This window comes from Puma concolor, chromosome D1 (genome assembly GCF_028749965.1).
Source record: "Puma concolor isolate L17-30 chromosome D1, mPumCon1.1.hap2, whole genome shotgun sequence".
Taxonomy (NCBI): domain Eukaryota; kingdom Metazoa; phylum Chordata; class Mammalia; order Carnivora; family Felidae; genus Puma; species Puma concolor.
In genome coordinates this window covers 3467733-3486555 of record NC_141676.1, presented here as the reverse complement: position 1 = coordinate 3486555, position 18823 = coordinate 3467733, and the positions used below count along the sequence as shown (strand labels likewise).

General features: G+C 58.6%; 1 protein-coding gene across 2 annotated transcripts; it reads right to left on the bottom strand.

Annotated features, from left to right (window-relative positions):
• Positions 1 to 7582: 7582 nt before the first annotated feature.
• Positions 7583 to 17034, bottom strand: LTO1 (LTO1 maturation factor of ABCE1). 2 transcript variants are annotated; one of them, XM_086676658.1, is made up of 6 exons: positions 16862 to 17034; positions 14638 to 14743; positions 12588 to 12658; positions 9618 to 9735; positions 9216 to 9328; positions 7583 to 8690 (listed from the first exon to the last, which is right to left on the bottom strand). In XM_086676658.1, exons 1-5 carry the CDS (start codon positions 16909 to 16911, stop codon positions 9260 to 9262), a joined length of 414 nt encoding a protein of 137 aa, XP_086532784.1. In that variant the 5' UTR covers positions 16912 to 17034; the 3' UTR covers positions 7583 to 8690; positions 9216 to 9259. The 2 variants fall into 2 exon arrangements, with proteins under 2 accessions (XP_086532784.1, XP_086532783.1); XM_086676657.1 differs by having other exon boundaries at positions 7583 to 9328.
• Between the last annotated feature and the right edge of the window lie 1789 nt (positions 17035 to 18823).

Genomic DNA, 18823 nt, shown 5'->3' with positions numbered 1-18823 from the left:
GGTGCCGTGTCTGTCTGTTTCCTGGGGTGGGCAGGGAGCCAGGGCCGGGGGGGGCCCGGTGCTGACGAACAGGTGCCCAAGCGGCCGGTTCCCAGACTGGGCGCGGGGGTTCGCACCTTGGAGCCGTCCACATCTGGGGCCAGGTCCTCCTCTGTCGTGGGGGTGGGGGCCGCCCTGTGCACGGTGCGGTATTTAGCCGTGTCCCTGGCCTCTTCCCAACAGATGGCGGGACAGTCCCCAGGTGTCACAGCCAGAACCCAACATTGCCAGAGGTCCCCCGGTGACCCAGAGGGAGTAAGTGATGCTCTCGGCTGGGAGGAAGGAAGTCCAGCCGGGGGCATGCGGTGGGAGGGGCCGCTGGGACCCCAGGGTGGAGCCCTGGAGAGCGGCTGGTCAGTGTCTTTGCAGGCGGCTCGGGACTGGTTCCCCGCCCACGCTCTGCCAGCCCCCTCCCAGGCTATCTGCAGATAGGAAAAGAAACAAGCCGGCATTCACTAACCCTCCTCTGGCGCAAACCGGTGTTTGCTTTTGGTGAATCACGGCCCTGAGGCGCCCCCAGCTCAGGGAGAAGAGCACAGCGCGCGTGTTTGGGCCGCAGGCCGGTGGCCTTTCACACGGACCTAGTGACCTGGGAGGCCCAGCGGACACCTGTGACGTCCGCCTCGGCTTCGGACGCACGTGGCCGGCCTCGTTTCCAGCCCAGGTGGAGGCGGGGAGCGGACTGGGGAGGCGTCAGCGGGCCTTGGGCCCCCGCCATGGGGCCCGGGTCTCTTCTCAGAGTCTGGGGTCCCCAACGTGTCACCCACCCCGGGGCGGTCGGGTGCGTGACTGCTCAGGAGGGAAGCTGGTTCACGTGCCAAGGATAGCGCTCCTTATCAGATCAGTTCGCCGTGGCCTTTATGAGGCTCCTGCTGTATACCAGCCCCGCCCCTGAGGGTGCCCCTCACCCCAGCGGGGAGCCTCCAGACCCGCTAGTTGGTGCTCCAGGCACTGGAGCAGCCGGGAGCAGGCGGGGGGTGGCGGGACCAGGGTGACTGCGCTCCCCACGGCGGCCCCAGGCCTGACGGCGGACATACAGCCCATGCCACACGCACTCCGGGAGGGGGTCAGAGCCGGGGCGGCGCCCTGCAAGTGTCCGGATGTGCCCCATCATAGGCGCCCAGCCCCGGGGACCAGCCAGGTGTGTCCTGAGGAGCGGTTTCGGGGGGCAGGGGTAACAACCTCACGGCATCAGGTTCCAGCGGAAATCCAGCAAGTGGGGGAGGGGAGCCCAAGCCCCTGTGCAGGGCAGGGGCAGCAGGTGGAGGGGTCTGCCACCTCCCCCACCCTGCCTCTGGTCTCTGAAGACCCCGAGAAAGGACTCTGTAGGCCTTCCCTGCCAAAGTGCCCGTGGCTCCTCGGGGAGGAGGGAGGGGGGACAGTGAGGGCCTGTCCCCTGCCTGTATCCCAGGTAGAAGCTGGCCTTCGCGGGGCCTCTGAGACGAAGGCTCCGTGCTGCCCCCTCTCCCCAGCCGGAAAGACCCTCCTCGCTGGGCCCACTGCCTCCTGACCACCTGGGCCCAGACCTTCGGGGGCTTCTAGCTCCTTCCAGCTTGGTCCAAGGGCCCGAGACCCGAGCCACCTCTCCTCCTTCACCCCTGTCTACCCTCTTTCCCCCTCTCCCCACCTGACCCACCTCACTCCCGCCCACCCCTCCCACCCCACACCGCCTCTCCCCTCACCCCACCTCTCCCTCCTCACCTCACCTCTCCCGGACTCACGCCCCACTCCCCCCAAGTCTCCCTCCCGACCTACGTTCCCCCAGCCTCAGAAGATCCAACCCGAGTCTCCACCCCCGGGGACTACAGACACACCAGACTATCTCCTGCCTCCAGCTCTGCGCCTGAAGTGCCCTCCCCCTCCGCTCCCCTTCAAGGCCCCCCTGCAGGCACCGCCACCCCTGCCCCCGTTAGGTGGTTCTGGAAGGTCCAGGAGTCACGACACCTGAGTGTTCCCCACTCCAGGCTAGGAGTCCTTGAGGACGGACACCTCGCTGTCCCTTCTCTGCCGCCCTATTCCCAGCCTGGCAGACGGGGGTGCTCAGAAGCCGAAGTGGGAACAGGACAGAAGGGGCAACAGGCCGGGCCCGCAGGCCGACCCCAGCTTGTGTCGTGCGCTGCAGAAGGACGGCTCTGGCCGAACCCGGGCGCCATGGGCAAACCCCTGTGTCACGAGGAGCGGCCCCAGGGGCAAGCAGCCGGCTGTGTCTGCAGAGGTGGGCACTGCCGGGCCCCCGGGAACTACGGCCACACCTCGGGCTCCCGGGACCCACCCGAGCCCGTGGTGCCGAGGGCCTCCTGGAAGCCTCGCTGCCCCCGCGCCTTGGCTCTGTGTTTGGCGGGGGGACGACGGTCACACGGCAGGCCGCTCGCGGCGTGGGCTCCCACACGTGTCCGGGTAGCTGGCTACGTGAAGCACACGCCCTGCGGGCTGGACAGGCCTCTGCGGCACACAGGGCTCTGTCATCCCAGGAATGCCTTTGATCAGGAGTTTATGCAGAGGGGGACTCGGACCCAGGGCCTCTAATCCGTTCCCACAGTCCCCTGGCCCACCGGCCCCCCGGCCCCGAGCCACACTGCGGCCCGGCAGACAATAGCTGTCGGACGGTGGGCGGGCAGCTCCGGGCCGAGGGCCTTGAGGCCCACATCCGGGGGCATTGTCACCACCACTCCCAGGGGCCCCCAAGGAGGTTGGGGGGGGGAGAAATATGAAGCCCTCCTAAAGGGGCTTCGGTGGGCCTCGAGCCTCTCAAAGAAGGCCGCGTCCGTTAATCCTTTTAATTTTCAGCTGTAGGCAGCGCAGACGGGCCAACGTCTCAGTCTTCTTAAGAGCCAGTGGGCCAACCAGGGGGATCACTGCGCGCCTCAGACCCCGGCCCTCCGAGGGGTTCCTTCTCCGTCCAGCACGGGAGGGTAACGGCTCAGACGCCCCAAGCGCGAGCTGCAGACCAGGCACTGGGCCCGCCTTACAGCCTCCCCAGGTCTTGAAACCACTAGTGAGCGGGCCCTGCGTTCCCACAGCTACAAGCTTCTCCATCTTGGGGGCCAAGCGTGGGCAGAGTCCACACAAAGGGCCAGAGCCAGTGGCTGCGGCTCCGCCGGCCACATGTCCTCCGTCCCTCTCGACTACGCCCCTGGGCAGAAGCGGGCGAGGACGACGGTAAATGAATGAGCGAGGCCGCGTGCCAGCCGGGCCTCGTGGGCCCCGACGGGCAGTGGGCTGCACAGGGGCCGAGGGTGGCGATTTTCAGCCTCCTGTTGTAGATGAGGAGACCAGGGCCCGGAGAGGGGAAGCGACGGGGCCTGGATCACACAGCCAGGAACTGACCAAGTCAGGCCCAGGGGCCAGATCGTGTGTCCGAAGCCCGCACTCCTGTCCGTTGGCTTGGCCACCTTGCAGAGAAGGGCACAGTCTTCAAAAGCGGGCCCAAAGAAAATGCACGAAGCTTCGCGTGACGGCCAGCGTGTGCGCTTGAAGCTCAGCTCCGCCAGGAGGCCCAGCGGCCGAGGTCAGGTCCACCCACGTGCCAGGCTTCTGTCCGTGGTCCCGAGTCAGGGCGGTGTCCTGGCCGGTGGGCCAGGCTGCCCTCCTCCAGGCAGCGGACGTGCAAGGTGACCCACGGTGGTTTAGAGAGCACGCTCACACGCGCGCGTGCGCACGTCTGCGAGCATGCGTGTCTGGGCGTAAAAGGCCTAGGGGCTGGATCTCAGTTCTGCAACCTTTCCCTCTCTGAGCTTCAACTTTCTCACCTGGAAAATGGGAATAAGTGTGTCCAGGAGAACGGATGCTGGACGGAGGGCAGGGTGGGGTCTGCACCCTGCTCGGCATCTGAGGCCTGGCCCAGCCCGGACCTGGAGCTCAGTAACCTCAGTTCGGTGCTTTCGGGAGGTGAGGGCTAGATGGCCCGAGCGTGTGAGGTACTTAGCACGGCGCCCGACACAATCACTGCCCAGCAGAGGCCATCATCACCCCGTGCGTCACCCGGGTGTGGACAGACGGACCCCCAAACCCAACGGCGGCTCTCTGGGTAGCAGCAGCAAGGCCACACTTACTTCGTCTTTGGGCTCATAAAGGGGACAGTTCCTGTTCTTCGCGCCAGCCCCAATCCCCCCGCCCGGTGCCGGTCCTTCCGCTCTGTGGCGCGGGTGAGAATGACCCCATCCCCAGCTCCAGGACAGGCCCGGATGGGCTCAAACCCAACAGCACATCTGCCCGCCCCCGCCCAGGGGTGGTGGTGTTGAAAGGCGGCAGGCTCGAGGGTAAATGCGGAGTCTAACAGAGCCAATGACACAGGGAGAGAGGTTTCCTGGGGCTTCTGAAAAAGAGAGCCCTCCCCTGTCCTCCACGGGACCCTGGGCACTGGGGCGGCTCTCCCACCACCCTGTGGGAGCTGCTGCGGGCCTTGGGGTGGCATCTAAGCTTGAAGCAGGTCTTATGGGAAACCAGAAAGAAGGTACCAGCTCTCCGGACGAGCTGCTGGATCCTTTCCTGAAACCAGTGAGAGCCCTTTTGTTCCAGGAGACCATCGCTGTCCTTTACTGTTTAAGTCAGTCTGATATGGGCATCCTGTCATTTGGTTTTCAAGGATTCTTACCCACAGCAGCGTCCATACGTTTTCTGCCTTTCCTGGATTTAACGTGTTGCCGATATAAATGCTGGGGCTGAGCTGTGGAGGCTGGAGGTCTGAAACCAAGGTGTGGGACGGCCCATGCTCTCTCCCTGCCTCCAGTGGCTGCTGGCACTCCTGGCCTTCTCCGGCTTACGGCTGCGACCTCGGCCCCGCCTGCGTGTCTGCCTCACACGGCATCTCCTCCCTGTGAGTCCCCCCTCCTCGTTGAGGCCGGTCACTTGGGTGCGACCCATCCCCCCTCGTGCCTTAATCGCACCTGCCGACACCCTACTTCCAAATCAGGCTGCGTCCACAGGTACCCGGGGCGAGCACTGCAGCACAGCTCTTTGTGGGGGACACAATTCAACCCACGACAGACGAGTCAGAGCTCGCAAACCGGGGGGCAGGTTCAGCGAGCACCCCGCCATTCCGGGGGCACTCCCCCACTGCTATGGCACATGCTCGCTGAATCCTGGTGGGAAAGACGGAGCCAACCTGTCACTGAGCCTTGGGTTCAGCGAGCACTCCCGGGTGCCTGCGCTCCCCGGCCCATCACTCTTGAGCGGCGCAAGCAAGGTCACGTTCGGGAATCACCCACAACAGAACCTCTGGAGCCGCCACCCAAGGCCCCGCTGATCTGCTACAGCGCCCGAAGAGACGCGGCCAAAGTGCGGTCTCCACAGGGGTCCCCAAGGGACAAACGGGCAAGCACCTTGATGCTGGTGGGGGTGGGGGGAGGTGGGGGGGGGGAGGCTTTAATCACGCACGAAGAAGAGAGTCAGAAGCCCCCGAAGTTAGGAGTGAACTTCCTATTCGGACAATGAATCTGCAACGCCCCAGCGGGGCCACTTAGTCAACTCAGACAAGCCACTGACCGTTTCGTGCCAGGGCCCTCAACTGTGGGACTCGACGCCGCGCCCACTCTTGTCTGGTCAACAGGACTTGCTTGGTGGCTTGAGTTTCCCGAGTCAGAGACCAGCTGCCCACTTCATTCATCCAGGACTGGGACTGATCTAGGAAGGAGGATGACCTCCAGGCAGATTCGTTTTTGGTCACCTCCATATTCCATTGCTGTTCACAAGTACAGCGGGAGACTCTCTGTGGCGCTGAGGTCCGATGAAAACTCACAAAAGCAGTGGGATGGACACCTCCTCCAGGAAGCCTTCCCTGCCCACCTTCCCGTTCCCTCATACTGAACACCCCACCCCACTGACAGGCTCCCTGAGCGTCTCTGAATTCTTTCCTCACCCCTGGGGAGAGAAAAAGTGAGATGAATACGACATAAGTAAGAAGTGAAAAGTGGTGCTCTTTTAGGCAGCAGGCATTGCCCTAGGTCCCGATCACTCACATTCCAGAATTCGATGAAGCAGCTCCAGGTGAAACGCCTTCTTCTCTCCCAAGTCCTGAGTCAGCAGTCTTTCCCAGCAGCCATGCGGGTGGCTGCCATGGGCTGAATGGTGTCCCCAGAATTTCCGACGTTGATGCCCTGACCCCCAGCACCTCACAGAGGGTCTGTATCTGGAGATGGGTCTTCACAGAGGTGATTATGGTAACATGCTCACCTTAAGGCAAGGGTGGGCCCTGATCCCGTGTGACCGGGGTCCTTGTAAGAAGAGGGGATCAGGACACAGACACGCACAGAGGGACGGCCCCGTGAGGACACGGAGAGGACGGCCGTCCACACACAAGGAGAGAGGCCTCGGGAGGCCTGGTCCTGCCCACGCCTGGACCTCGGGCTCCAGCATCCAGGATGGGGCGGGGGGGGGGGGGACAGGACATGTCTATTGGCTGAGCCTCAGTCCACGGTGTCTGTCATGGTGGCCCCAGTGGGCTAATAGTGGCACAAAACACGCTGGGGGTTTCCAACAGGAAAGAGGGAGCAGGCCAAAGCCTTGGGGAAACAATGAACCCACCAGAAAGAAACAAAACCCAAGCCGGACAGCTCCCAAACTCAAGGCCAACACGGACAAAGGTTAACATCCGAGAGAACTAGGTGCCCAGGACAGGATCGGATGGGACGGGGGAACACAAGCAGGAAACCTTGCCTGTGAACGGAAACCCAACCCCAACAGCCTTGAACTCGGGGACATTCGTCAGCTCATGTAACGTCAAGTCCAGAAGCAATGCGGCTCAGGGGCTGGCCGGCAGCTGCTCGGTGCCACCAGGGCCGGGTCCTCGCCGGCTCCTGCCACACCACGCCCAGGTGTGCTTTCGTCCATAGCCAGGTGCAAGTCTCCTGCAGTGATTCCAGGGGTCGGTCACGTCCACGGGACAAGCAGTTCCATGGGACAGCTTCCGAAACAGGTATGTTCTCTCTGGAGTGCTATAACCTTTCCCAGGAGCCACTCGCGTCTCATCGGCCGAGGGGAGCCATGCGCACGCCTGAACCAGTCGCTGCAGATGACCTCCCCCGGCACGGAGCGCAAGCGTCAAGGAGGCCTGGGTTTGTGCCATAATCAAGGAGTGTCCGAGGCAGCCAAGGGTTCCTAGACACCGGGTCCAGTTGTCTGCGAAGGAGCTGGGCGGGCACGGGGGCAGCCCGGGTCCAGAGCCTCTGAAGGAAACGGGGGAGGCAGCTCGGCCTCCCGTGCGGAGAGGGAAGAGGGAAAGGCCACCTTTGGCCCACGCTAACACCCGCGGCGGGAGAGGCTGACACAGAGAGGGACACGGCGGGTCTGGGCAGGAGGGAACAGTAGTAAGTGCGGACAGGTGGCCAGGCCCGGGTGGCGGGAGCTGACCCTTCGCCGAACATCACAGGGCACTACTCTCTCCCAAGAACCACATCTCTGTGTTCTAAGGAGGCGCGTGGACGGAAACACAACAGGAAGCTGTGCCCGGGCCGACTGCACGCCTGCCTGCTTTTGTACCTAAATCCCAAATACCAGAAAGTAGTTAAGTTGCTGGATGTCACATTACAAACAGTACCAGAAGGCCTTCTGCTTTGCAATCTATTTATTCTGCTCTCTGCTTGTAACAGAGTAACACGTTATCAAAACAGAACGCTCAGAAAACAGTCCCCCAGGGAAAACCACCAGAGCCCCCCATCCCACCGGCGAGGGACACCCGCAGTCGGTGTCTGTGGCCGCAGGGTCCGGCCGTGAGGCGGTGCATGAGCACGCGAGCGCCCCGGGAGCCGGGTGGGGCGGAGACAGAGACGTGCGCGGTGACGCCCCCGCCTGCGACAGTGTGCCAGGCTCGAGCCCGAGTGTCCACCTTCACCAGCTGAAGCCACCTCTCTCGTCCTCAGCACACTCGCCAGGGCAACGGAACCAGAGGAAAGAAAACACCCAGCGCCCCGCTCCTTCGAGGCCCCCGGCCTCCGGTCTCCCGGCAGGCTCTCACGACCACCGGCCCGGGCGGCACAACAGCCGTCGCTAAGACGCTCTGGAACGTATTTAAAAACCGGGACGATTCGCGGTTACCCCTTATCAATCTCACGAGTCACTTTCGGCCACGCTGCCGCAGACAGGAGCAGGCGGGACCTGCCGGCAACCCTGCCCCCCCACCCCCCGGGGGTGCGCAGACGCACGGGCAGAGGGACGCCCAGGAGCCACGACCTTGCGTCACCTGCGCCAGCAATCCAGACCTCATGGTGGTATTCGGATGCCCGCCAGGTACAGGCAGAAGGCAAAGGAACTCGTATGACAGGAAAACACAGCGTCCTCAACATAAGGCTCCCAAACTTTCTGCGTACGCACGACAGTGGCCTGACATCTAGTCCTTGAAGTATCTTCCCTTTACCCACGCTCAACGCTGCCAAGCCCCAGCCCGATGCGGAGAGAGGCCGTGCGAAGAGAGTGTCCAGGCTCCCTCGGAACCCGCTCCAAGCCAGGTGCCCACGTCAGCCGGTCATGGTGGACTCCCCAGCGGGGCCCTGGGCACACCGGGCCCGAGAGCAGCGACCCTGCTCCATGGCTGCGAAGGCGCGTTCCAGGGCAGGCAGCACCAGACGGTGGTGACAGGCGGGCGCAGGACGGAGCCCCGGCTCTGCTTGCCGGGCGCCCTTGGACCGGGCAGTCCCCGCGGGTCTCGGTCTCCTCATCTGTGAAGTGGGAACACTGCAGGGATAACCGGAACAGGGGAGCACATCACCCGGCGCTGGCACATCTTACGGGTCAATGAAGGGCACTGTCCTGGGCACACCACTGCCATCTCCCGTCAGGCCAGCCGTGGTGCTCTCGGCTGTTACAGACCTGTTCTTCTGAGTGCTGATTTCAGGCTCGGGTGGGGGGAAATCGCAGCCAGGGCCACCCCCAGTCTAGAACCGGCCAGGCCCGTCCACTGGAGGGGGCCGCAAGGCCAGCGGACCCTGCACCGCAAGGGAGAGGCCTCCCGAGGCCGGGGTGGGGGGGGGGGGACCCACTCAGACCGCAGCGTGGACAGGACCCGACAAAGGCCGGGCCTGTGTAGAGGGACTGCGGGGGGGGGGGAGGGGCACCGAGGCGACACAGGAGGCCCCCCGGGAGAAGGAAGCCCTTTCACCGGCCGGACTGGATCCCTCCCCCCAGAACAATGAATACTCCATCATTGTTTTGCCTTGAATCACATTTTTAAACACTTAACATACGGACATCTGTTCCTTGATGTTTCGTCTTTGTTCATCTGTCATCCTCAAAATGAAAGTCCAGAACCTTCCGCACTAATTTTAAAGTCCGGCTGAACATTCAGTAGTGAACAAAGCTGAAAACACAAAAGAAAAAGGATGTATTTTTTAAAACCTTACGTATTTTTACTCACAAATCAGAACAAAACTTTCTACCTGCAGCTTCTCGACTCCACGACCCCACCCCCTAAGGAAGTCCTAACCCCGTTCTCTAGGCCGTCTTCCCTTTTCTTACACGGAGACGCAGAAATGCCGCTTACAGGGCGCACGCAGCCCCCAGACCACGAGCGACGTAAGCCCGAGACCACGCACCGGCCGCCGGAGAGACGCACTTCCGAATCGAAGAGAGACGTGCAGGGGACAGACCTGTTTGAATTTCCCTCTGATTCTGTCTAAGTCTTCGTGAAGTTTATCATAGGTAGGGTCATCGTAAGGGAACTTCTGAATCATTCCAATCAACGATTCTAAGGCCTTCATCTTTTTGCTGTAAAGCACAGAAATAAAGACTTTTAGTCCCTTTTACATAATGGGCTCCACTTATGTAGCAGCTTTGCCGATCGCGTACTTGAAAGTGGTGGGCGTGGGAAGCGTGCCTGGGTTCAGAAGCCAGATGGTTAATTTCTCGCTACGCTCAATAATATTTATTTACCTAGCCACGTGCTCTCGCCCGCACCCCACACTCGCCATCGGGGTGTATGCCGCTCCGGAGAGACCGGTCCCCCGGCCAGGGAGCAAGCGCCCGCCACGACCACAGCAACCACGGCCTCTCTAGGTCACAGAGGCGGGACAGACAAAGCCAGACAAGAAAAGAGTGCCGGGGCATGACCCAGCCTGCTCTGGGGCCTGGGATTTTCGGGACCTCGACACGTTCACGCTCACAGCCCTGGCGAGTTGGCCGGCAGGTAAACCGGCAAGCCCCTCCCTCCCAAGGGCAGGAATCAGGGTCAGGGGTCCGGGTTCGGTCCCCTCTCCCGGCGAGACAAAGCTCTGTTGGGAGGCGGGGCGGCTGTGGGACGTCTCTGAGCCTCGGCATCCTCGTCTGCAACACGCACACCTGCCGGCCACATCACAGGCTTTCTGGAGCACAGGCCTCTCCATAAAGCTCAGTACCCAGGACAGAGGGAAAGTACCGGACCCTGCAAGGGTTAAGTCTCTCCGCTTCCCCCGGACCCTGGAGGCCGGGGCCCACCCCCGGGGGGCTGGGGGAGACCGTTCACACGTGTGCACATTTAAACAACCATTTAAAACCTGTACTGACAGGGGGCGCCTGGGGGGCTCAGTCAGTTAAGCGTCCGACCTGGGCTCAGGTCATGGTCTTGTGGTTCGTGGCTTCGAGCCCCGCGTCGGGCTCTGTGCTGACAGCTCAGAGCCTACATAGAGCCTGCTTCGGATTCTGGGCCTCCCTCTCAGTCTCTCCCTCTCATGTTCTGCCTCTCTCTCTCTCTCTCAAAAATAAATAAAACATTTAAAAAAATTTTAAATTTTTTAAAATCATACTGACATAAAAATGCAAAAACCTGCGGGGGTGCCTGAGTGGCTCAGTGGGTCGAGTACCCAACTTCGGCTCAGGTCATAATCTCGCGACTCATGGGTTCAAGCCCCGCATCGGGCTCTGTGCCGACAGCTCAGAGCTTGGATCCTGCTTCGGATCCTGTGTCTCCCCCTCCCTCTGCCCCTCCCCCACTCACGCTCTGTTTCTCTCTCAAAAATAAACTAAAGAAATTTCTTTTAAGTGCAAAAACCTGGAAACCACAGCTCGGTGAGAAAGGCTTTTAGACTGTGTTTCAAAGAGCCCCTCCGGCTGTGCTGGTGCAGCAGGGGCAGCAGCGAGGGGGCTGCAGGGCTTTCTCCTGAAAGGGGCTGCGTGCACGGCTTGAAGAAATTAGGGGCGCCTGGGTGGCTCGGTGGGTAAAGCGTCCCACTCTCAATTTCGGCTCAGGTCATGCCCTCAAAGTTTGTGAGTTCGAGCCCCACACCGGGCTCTGCGCTGACAGTGCGGAGCCTGCTTGGGATTCTCCTTCTCTCTCTGCCCCTCCCCTCCACGCACAGGCTCAATCTCTCGCTCCCAAAATAAATAAACTTTAAGAAAACAAAAAGGAAGGACTTAGGAGCCCCCACGGGGGGCGGGGGCGGCAGGCCCTGGCTGTGGGACCCCTCCACACAGCGCGGCTCTCCTCCGGAAGCCAGCACGCGTCGGAGCTGGAGAGAAGGGGAGACTGATGGAGAGCGCCAAGCACTGCCTCTCCCCATCCTGTCCTCTCGTGGACCAGACCCAGATGGAGAGCCAAGCTCAGCTGGGACTGCCGCCCAGGGGCACCACAAGACGCCGACCGCTCGCTCCCCAACTGCTCCCGCAGTCCTCAGAGGACCACCCCTGCCCCCCCCCCCCCCCGACCCCCGGCGAGGTGCCCCGGGCTAACTCCACATCCGGTCCACCCTGGGCTACTCATGGGGACTCAATGGAGGCAGCCCATCGCGGGCGATCTCGGCATCACCCACAGTCAGCCGCCGGCGTTCCTCTCCTCACATTCGGATACGGAGGCGGCCCAAATTCTAGAAGTTCAAAGTTATTTCAAATAAGACAATGAGTCGCTCCGACAGGGGAATGCCACCCTCCCTGCTCTGTTATCCAGTGTCCTAGGGCCCCTCCCAGGCCAGGCAAAGCCACCAGACAACAGCATGACCCAGGGGCCCGCGAGCAGGACGGCCAGACCACGTGTGCCTTTTGCCTTAAGGCTCATTTCCAGCTTAGGGCAAAGACAGATGTGCAACGGGGCCGCGGGGGCTTGAGCAGGTAGCACACAGTAGGGAGAGTTTAAGAAGAGTACGAACGATACAAAACACGGCCAACATTTACTAGGTGCCTCCAAGTACCAGAGTCAGGTCAAACATACTCAATGCCTTATCACACAAGCAGACCTAGCAGCTGCATTAAAAAACTAACGACAACATAGTCACCATTCCTGAGCCCCGTTCACACCCAGAACATCCTACAGCGCTTATCAGAAGCCCAGGGGAAAGATGAACAAGAAGATGTCATCAATTTGAACATTATCTTACTGGCCGGGTATCTAAGATTCCAGGAAAAGGCAGAGGGCGCCAAAAACTCCTCAGAAGTAATCGGAACCTTGCTCATCGAACACCAAAAACAGGGCCCGCACTCTCTATTTACCATTCCCTGTAAATATCGCGACAACATTCAAGTCTGGCCCGATAGTTTTTCCACTTTGGAGGTGAGGAGACGGACGCATTAACTGTCCAAAATCACAGTGAGCTATGGAACCAGGACTCCTGGTCCACATGCTGGAAAAAAAAGAAAGAAATCTTCAACTTTACCTGTCTTTCTCGGTGGCACAACTGTGCAGGAGACATCGCCAAGCGAAAGCAAAGCCCTGATAGCACCCAATCTGTGAATTTATAAAAACATTTAAGAGTGAGATGAATCAGCAACCAGCTACACTTGATCTAATCTTCAAGCTCTCAGAACTCAAGGGGGGGACGGAGGGCAGTGGTGCTTCTTGTGCCACAGGTTCTGGAAGCACCTGCTGGGCCTCACGCAACGGAAGTCAAGAGGCCGAGCCATCAGTGGGGTGGCAGCCTCGCAAGAAGGCCCCACGGGCCCCGCACCCTGGGAGGCGTGTCCCGTGTGGTCCCCTGTAACCGCAGCGAGCCGGCCCACGCAGCCAGGAGAACGCGGAAAAGAAGGCAGCACACGGCTTCTGAATTTAGGCGTGACAGGGGCGCCTGGGTGGTGCAGTCGGTTAAGCGTCCGACTTCAGCCAGGTCACGATCTCGCGGTCCGTGAGTTCGAGCCCCGCGTCGGGCTCTGGGCTGATGGCTCGGAGCCTGGAGCCTGTTTCCGATTCTGTGTCTCCCTCTCTCTCTGCCCCTCCCCCGTTCATGCTCTCTCTCTGTCCCACAAATAAATAAATAAATAAATAAACGTTGAAAAAAAAAAATTTGAATTTAGGCGTGACAGACAGCATCGCTTCTGCCTTGCTGTCTCAGATCGCTCACGCGAAGCGTCACCAGGACACTCGAGCAGCCTATGGGGAGGTCCATGTGGCCGGCACAGCGGTGTGAGCGAGCCATCCTGGAAGGGGGGGGCTCCCGGCCCCAGTCGAGCCTTCACGTGGCTGTAGGCCTGGCTGATACCCTGACCCCAGCGCCATGCGGCCTGGAGCAAGAAGCACCCAGTCCCGCTGCTCCTGGACTCCCGACCCTCAGAACGCGCGTGACATGATGAGCATGTGTCGTCTGCGGCCCACACCGCCTGTGGGGATCAGCTTTCCCGCAACAGACATCTAACGCAGTCACGACTGCCACTGGCTTGGCCATTTAGAGCCGGTCGTCCGCCACGAAGGGCAGAAGAGAAGGAAAACTATGGACACTTCGTGGACTTTCAAGGGGAATGGAAACGGATGCGGTCACAGGACACAAGATGAGGATTCAGCTGGCTTAAGACACAGGGCGCCACTACGGGCTACGCCGGCACAAACAGAGGCGACCGAGGACTTGTGTCCTCATTCCTCAGGCGGCAGTTTCATTGTCTTTAGAAAGGCACACCTCGGAGACCCTGCAGGTTCGGTTCCAGACCGCCGCAGCAGACGATGCTTTGCTTTCCCAGTGCACTTGAAAGTTACGTTTACAGCACGCTGTACCGTATTACGTGGGCAATTGATTTTGCCTTAAAAAAAAAAAACAACAATGTACATACCCTAATTAAAAATACTTTATTGCTAAAAAATGCTAACCAACACCTGAGCGTTCAGCAAGGCATAACCAGGGACCACAGATCACCAAAACGAAAATAACAATAATGAAAAGCTTTGAGGGGCGCCTGGGTGGCTCGGTCGGTTAAGCATCGGACTCTTGATCTCGGCTCAGGTCACGATCTCAGTTTTGTGACGTCCGGCCCCACGTCCGGCTCTGTGCTGACAGTGCGGAGCCTGCGTGGGATTCTCGCTCTCCCTTTCTCTCTGCCCCTCCCCCACCCACGCTGTCTCTCTCTAAATAAATAAACCTTAAAAACCTAAAAGAAAATAACGAACAGCTCTGAAACCTTGCGAGAAGCACCGAAGTGTGACGCGGAGACGTGGAGTGAGCAGATGCTGTTGGAACAATGGCACCAGCAGACTTGCCCGGCCCGGGACTGCCACAAAACTTCAACCTGTACGAGCCGCGGTACCCGCAGAGCGCAAGGGGACCAGGCGTCCTTGTGCAGCAGTCTGCTCTGTCGCTCCGAGAACATTTCTCCATCCGCACCGTCTAGACCGCTGCTGTTTAGGGAGGCCTCGTGTTCTGGCTCTACCATATGGATCATCAAAGCGAATTATAAACTACACGAAAAGGGCTCATTTCTCAATGGGGGGGGGTTCTCGCTTACCTCGGACCCAATTTTGGCTCCGTGTAACGTGCCGTACCGTCTTCCTTCAATTATACCCAAGCTACTGCCTTCTTCGTAGCCTTCCTGATATCCTTCCCCATGAAACCTGTAAGGGAGAGACCAGCTTGATCAAACAAACAGGAGGAAGAGTGTCTTTCCTGGACAAATCCTTCTCTCCCACGTTACCCAGACTCAGCAAGGCGAGACACTGTATAATAGAGACAATGTGGAATGTAAGTCAGAAAGCTTAGGTTCCAGGGGCGCCCGGGTGGCTCAGTTGATTAACCATCCGACTCTTGATTTCAGCTCAGGTCGTGATCCCCGAGTTCGAGTCCTGAAGTGGGCTTCTCACTAACAGCGTAGAGCCTGCTTGAGATTTTCTTTCTCCCTCTCTCTCGGCCCTTCCCCTGCTCACTGTCTCTCTCAAAATAAATAAATAAATAATCTTAAAAAAAAAGAAAGAATGAAAAGAAAGCAGAGAAAGAAAAGAAAAAGAAAAAGAAAAAGAAAAAGAGCAACTGTTTAAAATAGTACAAAAAGAAAACTTAGGTTCCAATCCTAAGTTGGTCGGTCTCTCGCTGCAAGTCACTGCCCCTCTTGAAACCCAATTTGCCTCTTCTACGTGGGGGGGGGGGGGGGGGAGGGAGGGGGGGAGGGTGTGGGTAAATTTGTGATTCCCAAACCTGGTAAGATACCAGAAACAGAGGAAAAAAAATTTTAATTCTTATTTATTTTTTTTTGAGAGAGACAGAGACGAGAGAGAGAGAGAGAGAGAGAGAGAGAGGCAGAGCACAAGGTGGGGAGGGGCAGAGAGAGAGGGAGACACGGAATCGGAAGCAGACTCCAGGCTCTGAGCCATCAGCCCAGAGCCCGACGCGGGGCTCGAACCCACGGACCGCGAGATCGTGACCTGAGCCGAAGTCGGACGCTCAACCGACTGAGCCACCCAGGAGGCCCTTATTTTTTTTTTTTTTTTTTTTTGAGAGAGAGAGACGAGAGAGAGAGGCAGAGCACAAGGTGGGGAGGGGCAGAGAGAGAGGGAGACACGGAATCGGAAGCAGGCTCCAGGCTCAGAGCTGTCAGCACAGAGCCCGACGCGGGGATCAAACCCACAAACCGCGAGATCGTGACCTGAGCCGAAGTCGGACACTTCACCAACTGAGCCACCCGGGCGCCCCCACAGGAAATTTTTAAAGATACAAATTCAAGAGCCTTGGCCCCCACCGCCGCCGATAATTTGGTAAATCTGGGATAAGGCCCAGGAATCTACTTTTTTGAAACCTCCGAGGTGACGCTCGTCTGCAGCCAGGTGAGTTCTGTGGGTCTATCAGCTCAGTTGCTTCAAAACACCCTACGAAATACACAGGGCTTTCCATCACAACCCAGTACATTGGGAGAGAGAAATGCCATCAGATCACCGCAAAATGTGCCACCGCAGCGGCGCCTGGAACACACAGTCAAGGCTCTGACTCTGAGGGCTCAACGGCGGAACTGGTACCGTCCTAACCTGCGATCACCAAGAACAAAGTAAGTTTGCTGGAGCCCCCGATGAGGCAACGTACAGCTCCCACTTACTGGCTGTGCGACCGCGGGGAGTGCCCTCGCCCCCTCTGCGACGCAGGGGGAGTTACAGGGCCTGACTCACAAGTAGGGCTAAAACAACACGCGGATGCAACACTTCGCTCAGTGCTGGGTTCACAGAAAGCTCTAAATAAATGTCAGCGGCTGATTGTTCAATGTCCGCTCTCTTTCGGGGCTGAGGTCTACTGATGTCTCCGGTGGGCCGGCCACAAAGCCGCACAGGTCCCCGCCGTCACAGCCCTCGGCACTCCCCCGGGGGCTCTGGAGGCAAAGGGATGACGTCTGACACATTTATCAGCGTGCCCATGAATGCGGCCGTATGTCCCGCCACCACGGAACAAGGAAAGGGGGCAGCGCCCAGATGGCAAAGGCCCGTCCCACCCAAGTACGGGGCGTCCCCGGAGGAAGGCAGGCAGCAGGCCGAGCAGATGCTCGGGGCCGCCCCGGAGCGGGAGGCGGGTCTGGGGCAGCAGCTGGGCACGTGGCGCGCGGCCGAGCGGGAAAGGGGCAGCCACAGCCTCTCGGCCCCACAGGCGTCCGCGGCCTTCGCGGCCCCACCGCGCTGCCCCCGAGGCCCGCGGCCCGGCAGGCCCGCGCAGCTTCCGCGGCCGAGAACGGGCGCCGGCCCGGCCCCGCCACCCACCTCTCGTCCGCCATCACGATGGCGTCGAACACGTCCTGGCTCCCGGCCATGGCGGCGCGCCCGGCCCGCCCGGCCCGCCCTGCCCGCCCTGCCCCTCGCGCGGCGGCCGCCACCCGCGCGCCCCGGGCGCCCACTCACAGCCGCCGCCGCGGAGGCGAGGCCACTTCCGGGGACGGCGGCGCGGGGCAGGCCGGGTAAGGACGGCACGCGGGAGGGCCCAGCCGGCGCCCGGGGCTCCAGGACGCATGCGCGCCGGCCGCGGGGGGCGGGGCCGGGGCCTGGGCCGGGGAGGTCCAGCGGCCCCTTCGCGACACAAGGCTTCGCGTTCTGGCTGGGACGCGGCTCCAGGTGAGCGCGGAGTTGCAGTTTCTACGCCCAGAGCCGTGGAGGAAATCCTAAAGGGAAAAGCAGTATATTTCACTCCGTGAGAATGCAAATCCGTGCATGCCCAAAGTGGCGATAGCGTTAAAAGCTAAGGAACAATCCAGAGGTGTGTGTTTCGTGAACGTCATGACTAAGGGAATCACGTTTCTTGTTTGTAAAGAGCTTACTAAAATGGACAAGCAACGGGCCCAGGGCTTGAGGGCGGAACCCACGGGTCAGGCAGTGTGGAGAACGGGGGGTCTGTGCCCGAGACCTTGTCACTTCGCCTCCAGGACGCGCGCTGATGTTCCCCGCAGCACCGTGACGACTCCAGCGGCCGCCAGAAATAATGTTGGAAGCAAAAGTGAGGTCATGGAAAATGCTCCTGAGGTTCACGGGGAAAAAGAATTCCACGTATCCTCCAGTTCCAATTACGTTAAGCAATTCTCCTTTTAAAAAGAATGAAAGCACACCACCAAAATGTTCACAGTGACTAGATCTAGATTTTGGAATTACGGTAATTTTAAAATATCCTCTTTTATATTTTTTTCTGAGTGTCCGTGGTTGCACAGTGAACATAAGTCTTAAGAGCATTAAGAGAGCCCCATGAAATATGATTTTCAGAAGATGACATGAGTTTGTTCTTTAAATATCTTTTCATTTTTAGGTTTTTTTTTGTTGTTTTTTTTTTTTTGTTTTTTTTTATCAGCAAATAAAACCACAAAACGTTTGGGATGTAGGAAAAGGGACAAAACAAGCCAGCAAATGAATCCACTCTCCCAGCACTCTGGCCACCAGTTAATTTTTGCTAATTTTGTTACATTATTTTCTTCGAATTTTCAGGTGAAAATGGTAACACACATACAATTTCATATCCTTCTCCCTGCCTATTAATGAGTAATAAAACCTTATATTACAAATATGTCCCAAAGAAGGGAGTGGTTCTTTCATTGTTACATACATAAAATAGGTTTTTTGAACATAAACCTCATCAGCTGAAAGAAAATGAAATAAACTATATTTTTTGCCATGGGGAAAAGAATACGTGATGAGGAAGAGACAGATTACAGGATAAGATCTGTGGACATAAAGTCGTATGCAGAACGGTATGAATCTTAATTTCAAACTTTTAAATAATTTTATACAGCTTTGAAAGATTATATGTGCTACAGAAACAACACAATTTGATTCAAACTATTGTTTGGGGGGAAAAAAAAAAAAAAAAACAACTTTGGAGAGATCTTCCCCCACTGTGTTCCATGGTTATGTTCCTAAAATACTGTCTTGAACCCAGACTGTTTTAACGTTAAAGCGTCAGAGATTGGTTATGTCGTCTTAGATTTCCTTTTCTTTTTTTTTTTAATGTTGATTTATTTTTGAGAGAGAGAGAGAGGGAGACAGAGAATCCCAAGCAGGCTCCGATGCGGGGCTTGAACCCACGAATTGTGAGATCCTGACCTGAGCCAAAATTAAGAGTCAAACACCTACCCCACTGAGCCACCCAGGCACCCCTGTTATCTTGCATTTTCAGTACTTGTTCACAAGTAGCTTCATTTTCAAACAAGGACAAGACTTTTAAAACATGGCCTCAAAGGTAGA

What these genes read in the sequence shown, in the direction of transcription:
- LTO1 (XM_086676657.1), bottom strand. Translation starts at nt 16,911, where the DNA reads ATGGCCGGGAGCCAGGACGTGTTCGACGCCATCGTGATGGCGGACGAG. An exon ending in TGTGCCACCGAGAAAGACAG is followed by an intron (nt 9,736 to 12,587) that starts GTAAAGTTGAAG and finishes TGTGCTTTACAG; the next exon opens with CAAAAAGATGAAGGCCTTAG. An exon ending in TCAGAGGGAAATTCAAACAG is followed by an intron (nt 9,329 to 9,617) that starts GTCTGTCCCCTG and finishes TTGTGTTTTCAG; the next exon opens with CTTTGTTCACTACTGAATGT.